The sequence below is a fragment of the Pseudophryne corroboree genome, chromosome 10, assembly GCF_028390025.1.
Source record: "Pseudophryne corroboree isolate aPseCor3 chromosome 10, aPseCor3.hap2, whole genome shotgun sequence".
NCBI lineage: Eukaryota > Metazoa > Chordata > Amphibia > Anura > Myobatrachidae > Pseudophryne > Pseudophryne corroboree.
The window spans coordinates 323,785,533-323,810,198 of NC_086453.1; the positions used below are offsets into that span (position 1 = coordinate 323,785,533).

At 47.3% G+C, this 24,666-nt stretch overlaps 1 protein-coding gene across 4 annotated transcripts in view; it reads right to left on the reverse strand.

Annotated features, from left to right (window-relative positions):
* VPS13D (vacuolar protein sorting 13 homolog D) overlaps positions 1-24,666 on the reverse strand; it is a 504,218-nt gene that overhangs the window by 361,240 nt on the left and 118,312 nt on the right. For all 4 annotated transcript variants that reach the window (XM_063943541.1, XM_063943538.1, XM_063943540.1 and 1 more), the window contains exons 20-25: positions 16,249-16,400; positions 15,059-16,090; positions 12,193-12,283; positions 11,497-11,623; positions 8,541-8,721; positions 8,271-8,453 (exon numbers count right to left, since the gene is read on the reverse strand). In XM_063943541.1, the coding sequence (XP_063799611.1) occupies positions 8,271-8,453; positions 8,541-8,721; positions 11,497-11,623; positions 12,193-12,283; positions 15,059-16,090; positions 16,249-16,400 (1,766 nt within the window). The remainder of the gene's footprint in view (positions 1-8,270; positions 8,454-8,540; positions 8,722-11,496; positions 11,624-12,192; positions 12,284-15,058; positions 16,091-16,248; positions 16,401-24,666) is intronic.

Sequence of the window (24,666 nt, forward strand, 5' to 3'; positions counted from 1 at the left end):
AGTCCGCACTTGGGACGGGCTCCCAGCATCCACTACGGACTACGAGAAATAGAATTACCGGTGAGTAAATTCTTATTTTCTCTGACGTCCTAGTGGATGCTGGGTACTCCGTAAGGACCATGGGGATTATACCAAAGCTCCCAAACGGGCGGGAGAGTGCGGATGACTCTGCAGCACCGAATGAGCAAACTCAAGGTCCTCCTCAGCCAGGGTATCAAACTTGTAGAATTTTGCAAAAGTGTTTGAACCCGACCAAGTAGCAGCTCGGCAAAGTTGTAAAGCCGAGACCCCTCGGGCAGCCGCCCAAGAAGAGCCCACCTTCCTCGTGGAATGGGCTTTTACTAATTTAGGATGCGGCAGTCCAGCCGCAGAATGTGCAAGCTGAATCGTGCTACAGATCCAGCGAGCAATAGTCTGCTTTGAAGCAGGAGCACCCAGCTTGTTGGGTGCATGCAGGATAAATAGCGAGTCAGTTTTTCTGACTCTAGCCGTCCTGGAAACAAAGTTTCAGGGCCCGGACTACGTCCAGCAACTTGGAATCCTCCAAGTCCCTAGTAGCCGCAGGCACCACAATAGGTTGGTTCAAATGAAACGATGATACCACCTTAGGGAGAAATTGGGGACGAGTCCTCCATTCTGCCCTTTCCATATGGAAGATCAGATATGGGCTTTTACATGACAAAGCCGCCAATTCTGACACACGCCTAGTCCAAGCTAAGGCCAAAAGCATGACCACTTTCCACGTGAGATATTTTAGCTCCACGGTCTTAAGTGGCTCAAACCAGTGGGATTTTAGGAATCCAACACACGTTAAGATCCCAAGGTGCCACTGGAGGCACAAAAGGGGCTGAGTATGCAGCACCCCTGTAACAACGTCCGAACTTCAGGCAGTGAAGCCAGTTCTTTTTGAGAGAAAAAGGGATAGGGCCGAAATCTTGGCCTTTATGGATCCTAATTTTAGGCCCATAGTCACTCCTGACTGTAGGAAGTGCAGGAATCGACCCCCCTGGAATTCCTCTGTAGGGCCTTCCCGGCCACACACCAAGCAACCTATTTTCGCCATATACAGTGAAAAAGTCTTGCTGTCACGTCTTTCCTAGCCTTTATCAGCGTAGGAATAACTGCATCCGGAATGCCCTTTTCCGCTAGGATCCGGTGTTCAACCGCCATGCCGTCCAACGCAGCCGCGGTAAGTCTTGGATCAGACAGGGTCCCTGTTGCAACATGTCCTGACTGAGAGGCAGAGGCCATGGGTCCTCTGAGAGCATTTCTTGCAGTTCCGGGTACCGAGTCCTTCTTGGCCAATCCGGAGCAAAGAATATTGTTCACACTCCTCCGTTTATTACAATTCTCAGCCCTTGGGTCTGAGAGGAAGAGGAGGGAATATATAGACCGACTGGAACACCCACGGTGTTACTAGTGCGACCACAGCTATCGCCTGAGAGTCCCTTGTCCCAGCGTAAAACCTTTTTTATCTTTTTATTGAGGACGCCATGTAGTCCACCGTGAGGCAGTTTCCATCAATTTGCAAAACTGCGTGAAGACTTCCTGATGAAGTCACCACTTTCCCGGGTGGAGGTCGTGTCCACTCCCGGAATGAACACTGCTGTTGTATATGGCCCTTAGTTCCAGGATATTGATGTGAAGGCAAGTCTGTTGGCTTGACCACAAACCTTGGAATTTTCTTCCCTGTGTTACTGCCCCCCACCCTCGGAGGCTTGCATCCGTGGTCACCAGGACCCAGTCCTGAATGCCGAATCTGCGGCCCTCGAGAAGGTGATCACTCCCTCCGCAGCCACCACAGGAGAGACACCCTGGCCCTGGGGGATAGGGTGATTAACCGATGCATCTGAAGATGTGATCCGGACCACTTGTCCAGTAAGTTCCATTGTCCTTGCATGGAACCAGCCGAAGGGGATGGCCTCGTATGATGCCATCATCCTTCCCAGGACTCGAGTGCAGTGATGCACTGACACCTGTTTTGGTTTTCAACGGATTCCTGACCAGTGTCATGAGCTCCTGAGCTCTCTCTATCGGGAGATAAATCCTCTTCTGGTCTGTGTCTAGGATCATGCCTAGGCGAGGCAGATGAGCTGTAGGAACCAACTGTGACTTCGGAATATATAGAATCCAGTCGTGTTGCCGTTTCACTTCCAGAGAAGGTGATACGCTGTCCAGCAACTGCTCTCTTGATCTCGCTTTTATGAGGAGATCATCCAAGTATGTGATAATAGTGACACCTTGCTTCCGCAGGAGCACCATCATATCCGCCATTACCTTGGTGAAATTGGTAATGACAATCCCGTAACGCAATTCTGAGGTACGCCTGATGAGGTGGATAAATGGGGACACGAAGGTATGCATCCCTTATGTCCCGATTCATTTCAGGCTTGCAATGACTGCTCTTAGCGATTCCATCTTGAACCTGAACCTTTTCAGGTATATGTTCAGGGATTTTAATACAATATGGGTCTAACCGAACCTTCTGGTTTCGGGATTATAACATGGTCGAATAATAACACCCTCTTGTTGAAGGAGGGGACCCTTGACCACCACCTGTTGAAGATACAATTTACGAATTGCAGTTAACACTGGCTCCCTCTCTTGGGGGGAAGCCCGCCGGGTCCTCGGTGAGGGGGCATCTTCTCACAGTCCAGCCTGTATCCCTGCGAAACAATTTCTATTGCCCAGGGATCTAACCGGGAGTGAACCCACTTGTGGCTGAACTTACGAAGGCGTGTCCCCACCGGGCCTAGCTCCGCCTGTGGAGCCCCAGCGACATGCGGTGGATTTTTGTAGAGGCCGGGGAGGACTTCTGTTCCAGGGGACTAGCTGTGCTGTACAGCTTCTTTCCTCTGCCCCCGGCTCTGACAAGAAAGGACGCACCTCAGACTTTGTTTCTTTATTCGAAAAGCTGCATTTAATAATGTCGTGCTTTCCTAGGCTGTGCAGGAATATAAGGCAAAATATCAGAATTACCAGCTATAGCTGTGGAGACCAGGCCCGAGAACCTTTCTCCACACAATCCTCAGCCTTCCATATGCCTCTTAAGTCGGCATCATCTGTCCAATGTATATTCTACAGGACACGTCAAGCAGAAATCGACATAGCTTTTGTCTCTAGGACCCAGTATACTCATGTCCCTTTGGGCATGCTTTATAATTATATATCTATCACTTAAGACAGCATCTTAAAATATTTATATGCATACTAGGGTCTCAATCTCTGCTGATAAGGTACCTGTCCACGCTGCCACAGCGCTATAAACCCATGCCGACACAATCGCCGGTCTGGGTAGTATACTAAAATGTGCACACTATCTGCAGGATCCCTGAGAATAGCTAGTGCAAACAGGACACCCAAGGGGAAGATTCTCAACACATCCTGGCCCTAGTGGGGAAAGGATACAGCCTGAGAATTCTCTTGTGGGAAGCTGCCGTCTCTTGTCTGGAGATTCCCGCTCTTTTTCCTCATGAGAGGAGGGAAATTTACCTTAGCATTCTTCCCCTTAACATGTGTACTCTCGTGTCAGGGACAGATGAGTCATCAGTGATATGCAAATCATCTTTTATTCCAATAATCATATATTGAATATCTTTTAGCCCTCTTGGCTGTAACTTTGCATTATCGTAGTCGACAGTGGAGTTAAACTCTGTGTCGATACTTTGTTATTTTGGGTAGTGAACATAGAGAGACTCTGAAGGACTCTGTGACATAGAAACAGACCAGGGTAGATTTCCTTTCTGTTCCCTAACCTTTTGTGCAATGATTTTACCTCAGCACTTACACATATCCAAACAGGTGTCGGCGTTGTCGACGGAGACACCCTCCCACACACATATCCGCTCTATCACCTCCTTAGAGGAGCCTTTTACCTCAGACATGTCGAGACACGCGTACCGACACACCACACACACAGGGGATGCTCTATTTGAAGACAGTTCCCCCACCAGGCCCTTTGGAGAGACAGAGAGAGAGTATGCCAGCACACACCACAGCGCTATATAATACAGGGATGTACACTATACTGAGTGATTTTTTCCCCTATAGCAGCTTATAAACACAGTTTTGCGCCTAAATTTATGTGCCCCCCCTCTCTTTTTTACCCTTTGTGTACCAGGATACTGCAGGGGAGAGCCTGGGGAGCTTCCTTCCAGCTGAGCTGTGAAGAGAAAATGGCGCCGGTGTGCTGAGGAAGAAGGCCCGGCCCCCTCAGCGGCGGGCTTCTGTCCTTTTATGTACTTTAATGGCGGGGGTTAATGCACATATACAGTTTATCAGACTGTATTATGTGCTTTTCGCCAAGTAAGGTAATCTAATTGCTGCCCAGGGCGCCCCAGCGCCCTGCACCCATCAGTGACCGGAGTGTGTGGTGTGCTAAGGGAGCAATGCCGCACAGCTGCAGTGCTGTGCGCTACCTTAATGAAGACCGGAGTCTTCAGCCGCCGATTTTCAACTTCTCTTCGTTCTTCTGGCTCTGCAAGGGGGACGGCGGCGCGGCTCCGGGACCGGACGACCGAGGACTGGGCCTGTGTTAGATCCCTCTGGAGCTAATGGTGTCCAGTAGCCTTAGAAGCCCAAGCTAGCTGCAAGCAGGTAGGTTCGCTTCTCTCCCCTCAGTCCCACGTAGCAGTGAGTCTGTTGCCAGCAGATCTCACTGAAAATAAAAAACCTAACAAATACTTTCTGTTCTAGGAAGCTCAGGAGAGCCCCTAGGGTGCATCCAGCTCTGGCCGGGCACAGATACTAACTGAGGTCTGGAGGAGGGGCATAGAGGGAGGAGCCAGTGCACACCAGATATAGTACCTAATCTTTCTTTTAAGAGTGCCCAGTCTCCTGCGGAGCCCGTCTATACCCCATGGTCCTTACGGAGTACCCAGCATCCACTAGGACGTCAGAGAAATATCCAGTGCACCTGCAGATACCAACGAGATGAACAATTAACTTCAACATGCACCAGTAGATCTCTGCACTCAGGAAAACATACACAAACCAGCCAGCGGTGCCCATGGGACAACAACCCAGCCAGCAGAGCCCATGGTACATCAACCCTGCCAGCGGAGCCCACGGGACATCAACCCCGCCAGCGGAGCCCATGGGACATCAACCCCGCCAGCTTCGCCCATGGGACATCAACCCCGCCAGCTTCGCCCATGGGACATCAGCCCAGCCAGCGGAGCCCATGGGACATCAACCTCAGCCAGCGGAGCCCATGGGACATCAACCCAGCCAGCGGAGCCCAAGGGACAACAACCCAGCCAGCGGAGCCCATGGGACATCAACCCAGCCAGCGGAGTCCATGGGACATCAACCTCAGCCAGCGTAGAGCCCATGGGACATCAACCTCAGCCAGCGTAGAGCCCATGGGACATCAACCCAGCCAGCGGAGCCCACGGGACAACAAACCAGCCAGCGGAGCCCACGGGACATCAACCCAGCCAGCGGAGCCCATGGGACATCAACCCAGCCAGCAGAGCTCACAGATTAACAAGCCAGCCAGCAGAGCCTATGGGACATCAACCCAGCCAGCAGAGCCCACAGAATAACAAGCCAGCCAGCGGAGCCCATGGGACATCAACCCAGCCAGCAGAGCCCACGGGACAACAAGCCAGCCAGCAGAGCCCCCGGGACAACAAGCCGGCCAGCAGAGCCCCCGGGACAACAAGCCGGCCAGCAGAGCCCCCGGGACAAGCCAGCCAGCGGAGCCCACAGATTAACAAGCCAGCCAGGGGAGCCCACAGATTAACAAGCCAGCCACGGAGCCCATGGGACATCAACCCAGCCAGCGGAGCCCACAGAATAACAAGTCAGCCAGCGGAGCCCATAGGACATCAACCCAGCCAGCAGAGCCCACGGGACAACAAGCCAGCCAGCAGAGCCCACGGGACAACAAGCCAGCCAGCAGAGCCCACGGGACAACAAGCCAGCCAGCAGAGCCCACGGGACAACAAGCCAGCCAGCGGAGCCCACGGGACAACAAGCCAGCCAGCGGAGCCCATGGGACAACAAGCCAGCCAGCGGAGCCCATGGGACAACAAACCAGATAGCAGAGCCCACAAAACATCAAGCCAGCAGAGAGCACAGGACGACAAGCCAGCCAGAGGGCTTTCTTTTGCCTTTTGGTGCCTCTGTGCCCTTTGAGTCTCATTTCTTTGATTGCCTATTTTTTTCTATCTTCATTTAAGTTGTGGTCAATAGAGTTTCCAACATAGCTGGGTTAAGAAACACCCTTCATTATTTACACATTACTTGCCCCAGAGAAAACAGAAAGCCAATCGAAAGGAAGTCAGCAATGAAACTGTGGGACCTAGTCAATGAGATTTCAGAACGTGAACCGGCAGGAGTTTCTCAATAAAACTGATCCTCTTACAGTGCTGTGGCACAGTGACTGATCCGCTTACAGTGCTGCGGCAAAGTGACTGATCCTCTTACAGTGCTACAGTAAAGTGACTGATCCTCTTACAGTGCTGAGGCACAGTGACTGATCCACTTACAGTGCTGCGGCAAAGTGACTGATCCGCTTACAGTGCTACAGTAAAGTGACTGATCCTCTTACAGTGCTGAGGCACAGTGACTGATCCACTTACAGTGCTGCGGCAAAGTGACTGATCCTCTTACAGTGCTACAGTAAAGTGACTGATCCTCTTATAGTGCTGCGGCAGAGTGACTGATCCGCTTACAGTGCTGCGGCATAGTGACTGATCCGCTTACTGTGCTGAGGCATAGTGACTGATCCGCTTACTGTGCTGCGGCAAAGTGACTGATCCGCTTACTGTGCTGCGGCAAAGTGACTGATCCTTTTACAGTGCTGCGGCACAGTGACTGATCCACTTACAGTGCTGCGGCACAGTGACTGTTCCACTTACAGTGCTGCAGTAAAGTGACTGATCCTCTTACAGTGCTGTGGCACAGTGACTGATCCGCTTACTGTGCTGCGGCATAGTGACTGATCCGCTTACTGTGCTGCAGCAAAGTGACTGATCCGCTTACAGTGCTACGGCACAGTGACTGATCCACTTACAGTGCTGCGGCACAGTGACTGATCCTCTTACAGTGCTACAGTAAAGTGACTGATCCTCATAGTGCTGCGGCACAGTGACTGATCCGCAAACAGTGCTGCGGCATAGTGACTGATCCGCTTACTGTGCTGCGGCATAGTGACTGATCCGCTTACTGTGCTGCGGCAAAGTGACTGATCCACTTACAGTGCTGCGGCACAGTGACTGATCCGCTTACAGTACTGCGGCACAGTGACTGATCCGCTTACAGTGCTGCAGCACAGTGACCGACTTACCACGTGTTAAGTGCAGGAAGCACTTTACCTCTTGTTGTGAATCTGGTATAGAGATTGCAATTACCATAAAGAAAGATGCCGCAAGGAAGCGAGGCAAACCAGAGAACGTAAGTACAACAGAACAGAACACAAGTGTTTCACCCCCCTATGGGGGATCAATGTTGGGAAAGTAGACCAATCAAATAGTCTATATAGATCAGTGTCATCAGTCACCATGGAGAAACTGCTTACTGTACGTGCAGGTTGCCGGCCATCCTTACAAACAGATATAATACCAGAAAAATGTTGGGAGTGTCATCTTAGAAGTGTGAATATCACAGTGCAAACAGCAATTAACACTGAAACTGTGTTTAGCTGCGTTAAAAAGTAAAGGTGGACAGAACTGATAAAGCAGTTTTATAAAGCTACATTTACATACTTTAAAGGAAGCACTTTGTGAAAGTACAGATGTGTCCTCAGCAACCTACAGTAAGTGTCTTTTAGTCGTACGGAGAGAGACAACTGGTGGGAGTTTGATGCTCCATCATGGGTCAGAGCAGTGTATGTTTTCCTAAATAGTGCATCTTAGTCGCATCATAGCTACACATAAAGCCGCTCAGAGTGCACCAGGGGCGCTAGGCTGAGACTTATGTTACAAAGGAATTGGTACAACCTCTGTACAAAGTCACAGATTCAGCATAACGGAACGTGGTGGGAGGAACAGCCACGGCCGCTCGTATCAGAACCTTTTAACAGAGACTTGCGACTTACACGGATGTAGAAGTACCACAAGTCCCAGTGATCAGTCTAAGCTTGCAGTGTAGTTTTGCAGCTTCTTGTCATTTCAGTGGTGTGTGTAAGATGCACATTTTGAGGGGGAAAAAAGGTGCTTGGCGCAGCTAAGCCGCAAGAACCATGGTGCACCAAGTGGGGCTATTTGGCGTGCCTGCAGCAAAGGTGTATGAGGACACATACGTATTTCTAAAAGTCACAGTACCTTGTCTTTTAGGCAGAATGTCCCAGGTGCTCCTGAAAACAAAAAGCGGTTCTTGACTTTTAGTTTCCCAAGGTTGGCGACCAGTAAGTTGTTAGATCTGGAGCTCTCGGGTATGAGGAGCACAGGGGCTCCGGCTTCGATGTCCAGCAGGACACGGGAGGCCTGCTGAGCCTGGTCTCTAACCTAAATAAAAAGAGAACAAATAAGAATGAAGAACCACTGATCTCCTTATTTAAGTACTGCAGCAAGATTCCGATTCTCCCCACTTACAGCTTGCCCCTGAATAGCTGCCCTCTGCCGGCCAAGGACATCTTGTAACTGAGTGAAGTGCTGGATGAAGGCCACAACCTCGGACTGGAAGCGCTGAGTGTGGACATACTGCACAGAGGCCATCCTCAGGCTCACACGCATGTCGTACTCTCTTTTTAACTGGGGGTCCGGGAGACCGTATCTAGAGAAGAGATAGAATGACATTGAAAATCAACATAAAATTTACAAATTTATTAATTCATCCTCTAGGATGACTGTGATATCAGTGCAGATTACTGGGAGGTCTGCCAATTCCCCATCAAAACAAAATAAAGAGATTGGACATGATAGGGGAAATGTATTAGGGTGCAAGAAGCTGGAGGTGCGGGAGATTGTGCGAGAATGCCCGTATTTTTTAAGTGGCAATCAATTACAAGGCAAAACCAACCTGGTTTTGCCTTGTAAATGATTGCTGTTTTAAAAATACCTGCATTCTCACGACCAGAAGAGCTGTTTAACGTGACTGCAGCAACAACGACAGAGGACACATATGAATACAACAAGAAAAATGCAACAAACCAGGTCAATGTTAAGTAATATACATTATGTAGACAAAAGTGATTGGACACCGACAGCAAATAGATCAACAATATTGTATAGACGTCAGTACTTTTTAGGTCCACCACGTGCAGTGATTACTGCAGACACTCTTCTTGGCAAACTGTCCACAAGTTCCTGAACAAAAGCAGGTGGTATGTTTTGCCATTCCGCCTTAAGCACAGTGACCATCTGCGACACTGAAGAAGGACGAGACAGTCTAGAACGCACCCATCGCTCCAATTCCTCCCAGAGGTTCTCAGTGGAGTTAAGAACGGACTCTGAGTTGGTCAGTCTTTCCGGGTTACCAAATTTTCGGTATACCAGTCCAGAGTCGCCCTGGAAACATGACACTGCGCAGCCTATAATGATCCTCTTTTCAAACTCTGTTAGCTCCTTCTGGCAAGCCATTTTGTTAGCAAATGATCTAATCAGTACCCGTTTTATTCCTCCACTAACATGTGTGTGCTGCAGGAGCACACCACAGTGTAGCAGGAGGCTGAAATGGAGGCTGTTAAAACATTGTAAAGACCAGGCTTAAGATTAAGATTCAAAGAAGAAATAGTTGTTGTTTTTTTAATGTACAACTGAAGAGGACATTGGTTGAGAGAAGCATCTGCTGATCTCCAGTTCATGAGTTCTCCAGCAGGGGTCACTCACAGCTGCCATACCCATGGAGAGGGTACAGGTAGCAGACAGAATAGGCTTAATGTAACTGGTCTCAATGAAAGTTCCCTGGTAGAAGAATGGCAGCCATGTCCTTACCACAACTACCACCCAAGCTCAGGAATGCACAGATTTATCACAAAACAATATAATAAACACCCAACTAAATAAACATACATGCAAATATAATAGAGTCCTAAATGGATGTCTACAGGTAAAGTGTGGAGTTCAATTGTTTCCAAGGAGTCCTGCTCCCCCAGTGGTGATGGAATGGTCCAAGGAAGGGGGCAGAAAGGGGATGGGAATAACCTATAAAGAACGCAACTTCAGACTTCAATCCACTTGAAATGTAGTCAAACCGTAAACTACAGTATAAACAGAATAAAATTTAACAAAAGCTATGATACAAACAATAAAGTAAGTTAAGACTCCCTGTACAAATGTTCTGCCTACCAAGTTCAGTGAACTCTGGGCACGTCAACTCATGGTACGCTGGACAGTCTACCAACCTCCTTTACTGTTTGAGGGATTGGCAGCTGAGGAAACCAATCACAGCACAGTAAGGTTAAGCTGTGCCATGAAGGCTATCATCAAGGGATGACTTGGCTGTAATACAGAAGACTACTGATATGTGGAGGGTGACTTACTGGTAACTAAATATCAATTAGAAACACTTGTTTGGAGGATTGCAGCAGGGAATTCATTTATCATACGGACACAATCAAAATCATAATTTCCCTTTATACATTTGGCCAGCCTACTTACAAGGCCATACAGGTACAGAAATGTCCTCTTACATCCTTGCTGCAGTTGCGCTAAACAGCCCTTCAAGTCGTGCTACGTCGCAGCGGAACTCAGTAGCACTGAGCTTATTTTTTGCATCATTTGCTTCGAATATGCGTCTTAGACATAATGAAATGTAATGGGACACACGAGCAGCTTCTGCTGATTAAAATTATATGCAGCATGCCTATATTCTGTGTGTGACTGCGACTGAACCTGCATCCGAAATGCAATGTTACAGTGTTTTCCAGGAAAACACTGTAGCACAGCATTTTGTATGCAAATACATTCGCGGTCACACACAGAATATAGGCATGCTGCATATCATTGTAATCAGCAGAAGTTGCTCGTGCACCCTATTGCATTATATTGCATCTAAGTAAAACGGTCACAGCAAAAGACAAAAACAGTTGCTCGGCCCTACAGGGTCACACGGCACTAACACGTTATGAGTAACGCAACTTGTAAAGTTGTAAGAGGACACATCTGTATAATACCTCTCTTATGGCTGAGCCAACACGAATGACAGTATAGACCATTTATTCAATAGTAACCAGCATCATTAATGAGGCACGAGGCACAATGTGCACAAGAAACAAGTCCCCTGGCAGATTTATAGGAAATGTTCATGAAAATATTGGTCTAGACCACTAAAGTGGCGTCACTATGTGTAGGAAATGGGAACACTGCAACATATTTCCCGCATGCATGTCTGGCTTATACAAATATATTCTGGGACATCAGATCATATCCACACACAAGAGACCCATCTTACTTTCATAGCAGGATTCCATTACAGAACCTCAACAAATATCTAAAATGTTCAGAAATAAATCCAAACAGATGAAAGGAGAAATACAAAGACTGATATGAAAACACTATACGAGGTAACTGGAACAGAGAATGACATGTAAAAATAAATTCATCTTACTTGATAATGTGAAATATCAGTGCTTCGTCTCCGCTAGTGGTGAACCGCTCGGTGTACAGCTCACCATGCAGTGTCAGGTCACTGAGTGACAGGCTGCCGATACTCCCCTGTAAGGCTAAATCCCCCTCTGCAGGGCAGACAGAGAGCAAACATAGTCCAATTATTCACTGTATTATACCCCTACATTAACCCGTTTATTCACGTCAAACAAATCCAGTAACTTCACAGAGTATTATTTAGAAATAACTAAGGTGTTTGAGTTTGCAAATTCATATAAAAGGAAGGAACAGTAATGGGCTTAAATGACGGCCCCCAATAATGATCCAATAGCTACAGAGTGTATATTCCCATTAATAAACTCATTATTTTGTACAGTTGCCACTTTTCAATGTATTTCAAATATAGTATCACTTGCGTTATTAATAGGAGAAAAATCATGAAATACAGACAACATTTGGGTCATGGTTGATAAAAACAACAACCCTTGCACTGAAGAGAATACAATTGATAGTTCTGTTTCAGCAGCCGGAGGAGGTTATGTGACAATAGTGGAAACACGTCTAAATGATTTGTTTTAAGATTTAAAGCGAACGATTTGCACAACCCAATCAGAAGTTTAGAAACCATTCCCAGGTGCAAAATGAAACAATCCAGTACCTATAAACCGAACATCGATCACGCTGTGACTATACTCACCAATAAGTTCAAAATGGGTGGTTAGCTTGGACACCATTGCTTTAGCCAATTCACTAGATGTATTTTTTAAAACCAAAGACAGAGCATGAACCTTAAAAGAAAAACCAGAAGGATTACAGTCACTTAGATCTTCTGTCGGTCTAGGAACCTAATGGTGAAAGGCTTTATTTAAGGAATTCTGCAGCTATTTTCTAGGAAACACATGCCAAGTAATTACTAGTACAGTCGTATATATCAAACATGTTCATTTGCTGCCACTGAAACACCTTTGCCAAAAAACAGAAAGTGATGTGGATATAATATTGTCAGCTAAATATATCAAGAACCACTTTAAGATCATTATAAAACAACAAAAACCTTGGGGGTAATTCCAAGTTGATCGCAGCAGGAATTTAGTTAGCAAATGGGCAAAACCATGTGCACTGCAGGGGAGGCAGATTTAACATGTGCAGAGAGAGTTAGATTTGGGTGTGGTGTGTTCAATCTGCAATCTAATTTGCAGTGTAAAAATAAAGCAGCCAGTATTTACCTGCACAGAAATAAAATAACCCACCCAAATCTAACTCTCTCTGCACATGTTAAATCTCCCTCCCCTGCAGTGCACATGGTTTTGGCCAATTGCTAACTAAATTCCTGCTGCGATCAACTTGGAATTACCCCCCTTATCCCTATTTAATAACAAATTTAATTAGCATTAGTGCCATTTTCACATTGTAATGCTAATACATGGCTTATTAGCAAATGTAATATAAGTAGTTAAACATAGGATGTTTATACATACAGAAGCGTCCTCATACATCCAGCCTCAATAGGCCACGCAGCTGGAGATTCCTGGCGCAAGTGAGTCACCAGGTACCGTGCAACTCTGCTAACGTTGGGCGGCTTTGTTTGTTGAAAATGCATCTTTGTCGTAACGCAATGTGAATAGGACGCACGGGGAGACTGATAATTCATTTGATATATGACACTTGTATATTGTGATTGTGTGTGACTGAGTCTGTATACAGAACTGGGTTTGGAAAAAAGCTGCGGCTGCTACGTTGTAGCACTTCGTCTACAGATTCAGCGACTCAGTCACACAGAAATACAAGAGTCATATCAAATTAATCAGCACAGTCTCCTGGTGCGCCCTAGTGACCAAGAAGCATTTTCGGCAAAATAGAAGCACAAATGGTGCCTGACACTGTCAGTCTCTCACATGACCTGGCGAGCCAAGAGGGGCTCTTTGGCATGACTGCAGAAAAGATGTATGAGAACACATTGGTACCAATACATCCTTTTCTCTAAATCCATTTTGAGGACATTACTGTGGGGTATAGAGAGCGCAGTGCAGAATTTGACACTGCTACAACCTGTGGGCCTAATACAGACCTGAGCGTAGATGTGCTAAATTTAGCACATCTACGATCAGTTTCCCTGACATGCGGGGGGACGGCCAGCACAGGGCTAGTATGCCCTGCATGTTTGGCCCTGCCCTGTCACACAAGTACAAAAGCATAAAACGGCGGCGATGCTTTTGTACTTGAAGATTAGCTCCCTACCAGTGCAGCTCTTGTGCACTGGCAGGGAGCTACCCACCGCTGTGAGGGTCGCGGCAGCTGTGTGTGATGTCACGCAGCCGCCGCAGCCCCCCCCCCCATCGGTTCGGGTACACCTGCGTTGCCCAGACCGCTCCCCCTAAACGGCGGCACCACACCACCGCCCAACACCACCAATAAGGCAGAGGCGTTCGCAGGGCTGAGACAGCCGTCGGCTGTCTGGCATGCGCCGGCGCACTGCGGCGCCGGTGCATGCGCAGATCAGACCTGATTGCTGCTGTGCGAAACTGCACAGCAGCGATCAGGTGGGAATTAGGCCCTTTGTGTAATGTAGCTCCTCCCCTATATAACCCATTTCTTGTAATAGCTCATTAATTCTGTTCTAACAAATCCCTCAGGACAGGAATAAATACAGAACAACATTGTAATATTTATAGTAACCGTAGAAACATGAAGGATGGGAACTTAGTGTCCCCCAAACCAATTCAGAGAAATGGATATAGCGGTAAGTACAAAAGTCTTATTTCCCTAACATCCAATTTGGGGGAAACTACTAACCTTGGGGACATCCCAAAGCTGTCCCTAGGGAAGGGCGCGATCAGCAAAGCTGTGTGAGACATTAAATACAGCCAATAACCATGGACTGGGAATACACCCAACTAGGGCTCTACACAACATAGAGGAATCTCTCGCCAGCCTGGACGATCTGTACACGGGACCCTTAAAATGAACATAGAAAGACCCTGAATTGCTCACATAGGAGGCCATACTCGGCAACTACAACAACATTCCAATGGGAGGAGAGGTCATGTCCTCCCACTCTTTTAAACCTTTGACCCAATGCTTCAAGAGAGCAAATAAATGATCCTTTCAAGTATTTTCTTACTATTGGGTTTATATACTACGCCTTAGAGAGAGAGAGAAAGTGGATGGAGATAAAGTACCAGCCAATCAACTCCTAACTGACATGTTACAGGCTGGGTTTGAAAAATGACAGTTAGGAGCTGGTTAGCTGGTACTTTGGGGTCTATTTACTAAGCCCTGGATGGAGATAAAGTACCAGCCAGCCAATCAGCTCCTAACTGCTATGCCACAGGCTGTGTTTGAAAAATGACAGGAGCCGATTGGCTGATACTTTATCTCCAGCGACTTGATCTCCATCCAAGGCTTAGTAAATAAACCCCTTTATCGCCGTCCACTTTCTATCTCTCTAAGGCTTAGTACATAGACCCCCTAAATCACTTGGTAGCAGAACTGCAATGAATGATCACTCCTACAGATTATGGCAATTCCCCATCATCTTTAATTCTCTCCTGTTATTTCAATACCTTGAGATCCATCTTTGTGTTGGTATGTTCTTGGACAGAAGCGCTCGCACTGGTGTTCACCTCTGATCTCACCACCTGCCGCGTGTCCGCCGGTTCTGGCTTCATAGCGTGATTATCGGCCGTTGACCCAATTCCAAAAAAGTCTAAAATCACAACCCACGTCTGCAATGTGATTAATACGTCAAGGCAGTTAAAATCCACATTCACACTCCGATTGACACAATTGTACTTAGAAGAAAATTCAGGATGCTTTCTGTCCACCAAGAACACACTTATGTGAACCAAGGAATCATCAAAACTGTCCTTTGCACAAGAGGACTTTGATCTCTCGGACGTAGGAGAGGGCGGTGGTGTTAATGGGTACTCAGAGTCTAGATCTTCACTTCGTTTCTTACGAGAAGTACATGTTGGTCTTTGGTACAACTGGAACACATTTGTGGCTTCTTCCATGTGGGAAGGAAGGGATCGTGGCATATCCGGATATTCCACATGAGAAACTAAGGGGCAAGACTGGGACAGATATTCCTTATGGGCCAAACTTGAGGATTTTGGTGCCCCTCGTGATACCATCAAGTTCTTGTACTTTGAATCTGGATTTTTTTCAAGCAGGTCTTCCATGAGAAGGGAGCGTAATGCAATCTGTATAGCTAGCGTCTGTGGGTGATCTTTGTTAAACTCTATGTCAAAGTCTTGAAATTTTAAACTTACTAGGCCTTGGGCGCCAAGGGTAAGATCACCACTCAACTGAATTTGTAATTCAGAGATGCAAAAATTTGCTTGAATTTGGGTAAACTGTTTTGACTCCGGAGTAGAAACAGATTTGTTTGATATGGATCTAAGGCTTGGGGTACTGAACAAGCTGTTTTCCTTCTGTTCGCTCGAGATTTCAGATCCTTTGAAAACAGACTGGTCTGGCGTCACCGGACTGGAAGGGATAGTGGAGCTTTGTGGCAATTTGTTCATATCTTCACTGTAAACCAGATTATCAAGAGTCTGCAGCACCTGCTCGTAAACATGTTTAGCTAGGACCACCTAAATAAAAGAACACGAAGAGTAAACACATGTTCTACAACACCAATTTATAACATATGCAGCATACAAATTGACCTCCAAACAACTCTATTGTATTTAGAAAAAAAAAAAAAAGAATCTCCTGGGTTTTTACACCCACCTTAATAAGATTTAGTTACCTGAACGTGATTGACAAAATTTCCCTCAATCTTCAAAATGCTTCCCACCTCTAAGGAATCATCATAGAATGGAAACGTCAATTCACAGTCTTTCTCTAAAGCAAACTTCTCCATTTTAAACTGTATGGTAGTATTGTGTAATATATGGAAAGCTGGAAAGTAAAACATAGCATGTTATACTGGTCAGGAAAATAAGGCTTGCCAAGATCATAATAATTTACAGTAATTCATTGTTCTTTATAAAACACAAGTAACTAAAGAAGTGATGACATTAGAACATATTAACATTATTTACAGGAGATGAAATACATATTAGCATTGCTTGTGTGCCATGTATGGGACTATGGGGCTGATGTATTAACCTGGAGAAGGCATAAGGAAGTGATAAACCAGTGATAAGTGCAAGTTGATAAACGCACCAGCCAATCAGCTCCAATATGTAAATTAACAGTTAGGAGCTGATTGGCTGGTCCCTTTATCACCTTGCACTTATCACTGGTTTATCACTTCCTTATGCCGTCTTTAGGCTAATACATCTGCCCCAATGTATCTACTGTAATCATAAAGCTACAAGCAAAAGTCCAGTGGGAGGTTAATATTACAATTGTCAGTGTATCATCCTCTTCATTGAATTTGCATTGTGTTACATTAAACTCAATTTAATGAAGTTCTGTCTCTGTGTTCTCTAACAATTCCCTACATTTATGAAGGGAATTATTTTGTGAGAAGCATCTAGGTGAGTTTCTAAGACCAATCTTATATAACTGAATAATAATGTTCCTCATCCAGGAATCTGTGGTGGACCTAAATCACTGATTTTGGCAGCCGACAGGCTACCACATACACAGACCTGAGAATGCAGACTGCATATCAAGCAATGGAGGGCTTGGTTATCTTCTTCTTTGCTGACCAAGTTTATTTTCTCCTATGCTTTTACTTGCAGTGCAAAAGAACCAAAAACAAGAGTCCCAGATTTGCTGTCAAGAAGTTTCTCTTTGCTGACTTACAAATGAACTTATCCAGCCCTGGACCAAATAAGATATCAATCAAAAACGTTAAAGACTAAAAATGTTCTTTTACACCCAGCATCCACCTCCCAAGCCTTGAGACAGCGGGTTCAGAGGGCTGAGACCGATACGGGGATATGTCGTCACAATATGACAAGCATTCATAGTTGCAGCATACAATTATGTAGATGCTTCTCAATTTGTTTAATCAAAATCACTTAGTTCAGACCTAGGCAGCCTTGATTATAAACCATCCGAGAGTTGCTCTGATCACTTTAACTCAACCTTTATGACCAAGACAAAAAACATAAATGGGTCTCTAAGAAGACCCCAGCCACTACATAGATTTAAGAGTGATCAAAACATGTTCTCAGTATATCTTCAAAGGCTGCAGCATTCAGGACTGATACAATGCAGAACTTGTACAGTACATCTCCAAAACTTTGCTGGTAAAAAGTTCAGCAGAATGCTCCACAAAGAAGCCCTGCACCATCTTTGCTAGGCATTGTTCCAACTTCCAAGCACGGTTTAACCTCCCCGGTGGACCAGGTAATACCTGGCCAAGCCAGCTCTGAGACATGGAATCATTTGCTGGAGGATCAGCAAAATAAAGCAGCAGTGGTTCCTTAGACCAACTACCAGAACTCGCATGCAAGCTCAGAAATAGTCTTTGGCATTTTTTTTTGCACCGGCTGCTTTTGTTAGATGGGGTATGTATGAAAGCCAGCTGTTATCCTCGCAGGCTGCGTATAGGGAATCTGGGCCTGAGCTTCCGCTTGATGACATTTTGAGAATGTATATAAATAGTTCCTGTTGAAGTACCACAGGTCTAATCTGAAATTACTCTACTTCTAAGACAGGGCAGATAAAAAAAAAAAAAAGAAAAAAAAAAAAAGAGAGAAATACTGTAGATACACAAAAGGAAAGGGTTGGGTATGAGTGACCGCCGTTGGGGATACCGGCGGTCAGCAATAGTCCTTGCTAGTCGGCATGTCGACTGGATTTAGAGGGGGCGGGATGTAGCCGTCGGTAATGTGACTGGCAGTCTCCTGACCGCCGGTCACATAACTACATCCCAACTATAGATATAATTCCCAGCAGATGAGGACAGTCAGAGACAGCGGGAACCAGGAGCTGTTGATAGTCTGTTTTGACTGTTGCAGGCTGTAAACTGAAGCCTGCCAAGAAAGAAACACTGGGTCGGATGTACTGCAGTGTGAGACAGCCGGAGCTCCTAGATTCCGGCTGAACTTGTACTTTTTTTTAAAAGCAGCAATCATTTACAAGGCAAAACCAACCAGGTTTTGCCTTGTAAAGGATTACCGCTTTAAAAAATATATATAGGATTTTGGTACCTACCGGTAAATCCTTTTCTCGTAGTCCGTAGAGGATGCTTGGGTCCACATTAGTACCATGGGGTATAGACGGGTCCACCAGGAGCCATTGGCACTTTAAGAGTTTTAGAGTGTGGGCTGGCTCCTCCCACCAGACTCAGTCTAGAAACTGTGCCCGAGGAGACGACATACTTCGAGAGAAGGATTATACACAGATAGTAGTGAGATTCACACCAGCTCACACATACAAGGCACATCAAGACAACCAGCTTGAACTACTCAGCAACAGCTGAAACATTACTTACCAAGTAACAATGCAGTACTCAACTAAAACGAAGTTGTACTGAACCAAAACATATGCAGAAAACGAAGCGCTGGGCGGGGGCCCAGCATCCTCTACGGACTACGAGAATAGGATTTACCGATAGGTACCAAAATCCTATTTTCTCTTACGTCCTAGAGGATGCTGGGGTCCATATTATTATCATGGGGATGTAGCAAAGCTCCCAGAACGGGAGGGAGAGCGTGGAGGCTCCTGCAACACTGCTTGACCAAACTTGAGGTCATCAGAGGCCAAAGTATCAAACTTGTAAAACTTAGCAAACGTGTTCGACCCAGACCAAGTAACCACTCGGCAAAGTTGTAACACCAAGACACCCCGGGCAGCCACCCAGGAAGACCCCACCTTACGAGTAGAGTGGGCCTTAACAGATTTTGGACACGGCAGTCCTGCCGTAGAATAAGCGTGCTGGATAGTGAACCTGATCCAGCGAGAAATCGTCTGCTTAGAAGCAGGACACACAATTTTCTTGGGATCATATAGGACAAACAAAGAGTCCGACTCTCTGTGACGAGAAGTTCTCTTCACATATATCTTCATTTCCATTACGACATCCAAGGACTTTGCTGTAATTGAGGAATCAGTAGCCACTGGCACCACAATAGGTTGGTTGATATGAAATGCTGACACAACCTTCGGAAGAAACTGCTGACGTGTCTGGAGCTCAGCTCTATCTTCATGGAAGATCAAATAGGGGCTTTTACAGGATAAAGCCCACAGCTCGGACACACGTCTAGCAGAAGCTAAGGCCAACAACGTGACCACCTTTCACGTAAGAAATTTGACCTCTACCTCCTGTAGAGGGTCAAACCAATCCGACTGGAGGAACTGCAACACCACGTTAAGGTCCCAAGGCGCCGTAGGCGGTACCAAGGGTGGTTGGATATGCAGAACTCCCTTCAAAAAGATCTGAACCTCAGCCAATTGTTTCTGAAAGAAAATGGATAGGGCTGAAATCTGGACCTTTACAGATCCCAAATGCAGACCCATATCCCTGGAGGAAACGTCACAGTTGAAACTCCACCGTAGGAAACTTCTTGGACTCACACCAAGAGACATATTTCTTCCAAATACGATGGTAATGTTTAGACCAGTGTTTTTCAACCACTGTGCCGTGGCACACTAGTGTGCCCTGAGCAGTTTCCAGGTGTGCCACCATAGAAGCAGAACCAGGCCCTTCAGTGATTTGCCACTACTGAGGCCCTGGAATGATCAATACTGCTGGGTTTAGTGGTTGCAGAGCCAGTTCTGATTTTGGTCCCAGGCAGTGTTGGGCTCTTCTGGCTTTCTCAGATGTGGCTCAGGTGTTACCTATGGAGAAGATGCGACATGACATCCTAGGACACGCAACTGCACCATGCATCACCATTATATTTGAGTGTGCCTTGACAATATTTAAATCTTGTTCAGTGTGCCGGGAGTTGTAAAAGGTAGAAAATCTTTGGTTTAGACGTTACCCCTTTCCTAGCCAGAATGAGGGTAGGAATAACCTTTTTCGGAATGCCCTTCCAAGCAAGAATCAGGCGCACAACTTCCATGCCGTCAAACGTAGCCGCGGTAAGTCTTGATAGGCGAATGGCCCTGCTGCAGCAGGTCCTCCCGAAGAGAAAGAGGCCTCGGCTCTTTTTGCAGTAGATTCAGAAGGTCCGCGTACCAAGCCCTTCCTGACCAGCCTGGGGCAACGAGGATCGCTTGAACCCTTGTTCTCCTTATGAGCTTTAGGATTCTTGGGATGAGTGGGAGTGGTGGAAACACGTACACTGACTGGAACACCCACGGAGACACCAGGGCGTCCACTGCCACTGCCTGTGGGTCCCTCGACCTGGAACAGTAACGCCGAAGCTTCTTGTAGAGACGAGAGGCCATCATGTCTATTTGGGGTAAGCCCCAAAGATCTGTTATTTCCTTGATGGAGATCGTGTCTGCTGAGGAAGTCTGCTTCCCAGATGTCTACTCCCTGAATGAAGATGGCTGACAGCGCTAATGCATGTTTTTCTGTCCAGAGGAGTATTCTTGTGACCTCTGACATTGCCGCTCTGCTTTTCGTTCCGCCTAGTCGGTTTATGTAAGCCACTGTTGTTACGTTGTCCGACTGCACTTGAATGGCCCGATTTCTCAGAAGAGGGGCCACCTGAAGAAGACCGTTGTAGACAGCTCTTAGTTCCAGGATGTTGATGGGAAGGCCGGCTTCCAGGCATGACCACCATCCTTGGAAGGTTACTCCTTGAGTGACTGCTCCCCAGCCCCGAAGGCTCAAATCCGTGGTTAGAAGGACCCAGTCAGGAATCCCGAACCTGAGGCCCTCCAGAAGGTGAGGTAACTGGAGCCACCAGAGGAGTGAAATCCTTGGTGAGATCCCGACCACTTGTCCAGGAGATCCAGTTGGAAGGTCCAAGCGTGGAACCTCCCGTACTGGAGAGCCTCGTAAGAGGCCACCATCTTGCCCAATAGGTGAATGCATTGATGAACAGACACCCAGGTTGGCTTCAAAACATCCCGGACCATAGCTTGTATCACCAACGCCTTTTCCTGCTGAAGAAACACCCTCTGCACTTCCGTATCCAGGATCATTCCCAGAAATGACAACCTCTGGGTTGGTTACAAATGTGACTTGGAAGATTCAGAATCCAACCGTGACTCTGGAGCAGTCGTGTTGTGAGAACAATGGACTGCAGAAGCTTCTCCTTGGACGATGCCTTTATCAGCAGATCGTCCAGATAGGGAATGATGTTCACCCCCTGCTTGCGGAGGAGAATCATTTCCGCCATCACCTTGGTAAACACCCTTGGTGCTGTGGAGAGGCCAAATGGCAGGGCCAGGAACTGGAAATGACAGTCCTGCAGTGCGAAGCGGAGATAAGCCCGACGCGGCAGCCAGATCGGAATGTGGAGGTACGCATCCTTGATATCCAGTGATACCAGTAATTCCCCCTCTTCCAGACATGACATCACCGCCCTGAGAGACTCCTTGAACTTGTACTCCTTTAGAAAGGAGTTCAATGATTTTAGGTTCGGAATGGGCCTGACCGAATCATCCGGTTTCGGTACCACGAAAAGGTTCGAATAGTAACCTTTTGACAGCATGCGAGGTGGCACTCGCACAATGACCTGTGCCTCCACCAGCTTTTGGACAGCGTCTTGTAGTACCGTGCTGTGCTCCAACAGAGTTGGTAAGCCTAACTTGAAAAAGCGATGAGGAGGAAGACTTTGAAATTCCAGTCTGTATCCCTGAGACACAATATCTACCACCCAGGGATCCAGGCCGGACGATACTCAGACATAACTGAAAGGTCTGAGTCTCGCTCCAACTGGCCCCACCACCGGGGCGTGCAGTCCACCGTCATGCGGCAGGTTTCTTTGACTTAATCCGACCTCCCCTAAAGAAGGTATTGGATGTTCTGACCTTTCTAGGCTTGTTAGGCCGAAAGGACTGCGGTGCAGCTGAAGAGAAGGATTTCTTCGGAGCAGGTGCTGCTGAGGGAAGAAACGGAGACTTACCCACTGTAGCGGTGGATATCCACGCGTCTAGAGCTTCCCCGAAGAGAGCCTGACCTGTATAGGGTAGGGATTCTACACTCCTTCTGGATTCCGCGTCGGCCGACCACTGGCGCAGCCACAGTCCCCGACAAGCTAAAACAGACATTGAAGAAGAAATTCCCGCAGCCATGGAACACAGGTCTTTCATGGATTCTACCATAAAACGTGCAGAATCATGTATGTTGTATCCAAATCCTCAAGCAAGGTAGCTGACCACTTCACTATTGCCTTTGCAATCGATGCACTAGCAATAGTGGGACGTAATATGGCCCCCGAAGCAGTGTACATTGATTTAAGCGTGTTATCAATTTTTCTATCTGCCTGCTCCTTTAAGGTGGTAGATCCTGGAACAGGCAAAACCACCTTTTTTGAGAGTCTGGACACAGATGCGTCAACAATCTGAGGGCTTTCCCACTTTTTCCTATCCTCCTCAGGGAAAGGAAAAGCCACCTGAACCCTTTTAGGGATCTGGAACCTCTTCTCAGGATTTTCCCATGTTTTTTCAAATATAGCATTCAACTCCTTTGACGCAGGGAAGGTTAGCGAGGCTTTTTTATTTTCAGTGAAAAAAGCCTCCTCAACCTGCTCAGGTGTGGTATCATTAACATTTAACACATCCCTGATAGCCTCTATCAATAATTGCACCCCCCTTGCAAGAGATGCGGACCCCCAAAACACATTCCCATCACCGTCTGTAGTGTCAGAATCGGTATCCGTGTCGTCTTGTGTGACATGCACAAGCGCACGTTTGTGGAGGTATATAGCGGGGTGTCCTGAGGTACCAGACGCAGGCCATAGAGCTCTGTAATACCTGGGTTGCAGATTCATTACTAGCAACCCTGTCAGAAATCTGAGAAATACAAGTTTTGATAGAGGAAAACCACTCTGGTTCCCTTGCTGGAATTTGTGCTAAACCAGTGCTATCCTGATTACATGGAATGGGATCATCCTGGGAGAATTAATCCTCTGCAGCATATGACACAGTGTCCATGGACATAGCTAAAGGAGACCACCAAACGCTCCCCCCCCCCCCCCCCAAGAAAGGCAAGAGAGACACAGAGATCAGAGCCAACCCACAATACAGCGCTTTTAGTAAATGGCAACCCCTTACCAGCGCAGACTGTGTCCCTTAATAGGAGACACAATCGTTTTACAGCCTTCCCTCCCTTCTACAACCCCTTGGTACCGTGTACAGTCAGATGGAGCTGCTGTGGAGGGACCTGATCTTCCATCCAGCGCTGTGCAGGCAGGAAAATGGCGCTGGAACGCTGCTGGGTCCGCTCTGAGGAGAAGCTCCGCCCCCCTAATGGCGCTGTCTTCCCGCTCTTTAAAGTTTTATAATGGCCTGAGGAAACTTGCTCGCTGAGATCCGCAGACCCCGACAGGCTTGCTGACCAGTGTGGGGGTAAGCGCTGACCCAGGGCGCCCCTCACAGCGCCGCACTATGTGCCTCTGGACCTTCCCAGGAGCACAGTTAGTACTGCGCTCCCTCCCCGTTGCCGCCATCTTCACACCGGCCCCCCTGCTTGCTAGGGGGGTCGGTGACTAACTCACCACTTCTTCAGCGTCTGTAAGGGGTTGGCGGCATGCTGCTGGGGCGAGCTGTGGCGGAGACCGATCCGACCCCTCTGGAGCTCAGACTCCAGTCAGCGAAGTCAGTGGCTCAGACCTCGTAGAGCGGACACTGCTCCCCCCCCCCTTAGTCCCTCGCTGCAGGCAGGCTGTTGCCAACAGCCTCCTGTAGAAAAAAAAACTCTAAAAATAACTTTTACTAGAAAAGCTCAGGAGAGCTCCCCTTAGCTGTGACCGGCTCCTCCGGGCACATTTTCTAAACTGAGTCTGGTAGGAGGGGCATAGAGGGAGGAGCCAGCCCACATTCTAAAACTCTTAAAGTGCCAATGGCTCCTGGTGGACCCGTCTATACCCCATGGTACTAAATGTGGACTCCAGCATCCTCAAGGACGTAAGAGAAACTTACGAGTTCGTCCGAAATCTCCGAGCTCCGGCTGCCTTGCACTGCAGTACATCCGGACCATTATTTTGTCTTGAGGATTGCACATCTTCCCTGGGCACATCATGCTAACGCCACCACTTTGGTAAGGATGGGCGCCTTCCAGCTGACCTATGTCTATTGCGAGGTCGCTGCGGATAGTCTGCTCCACCTCAGGATAAAGCCCTGCACTCCATGCTGGTCCTAGGAC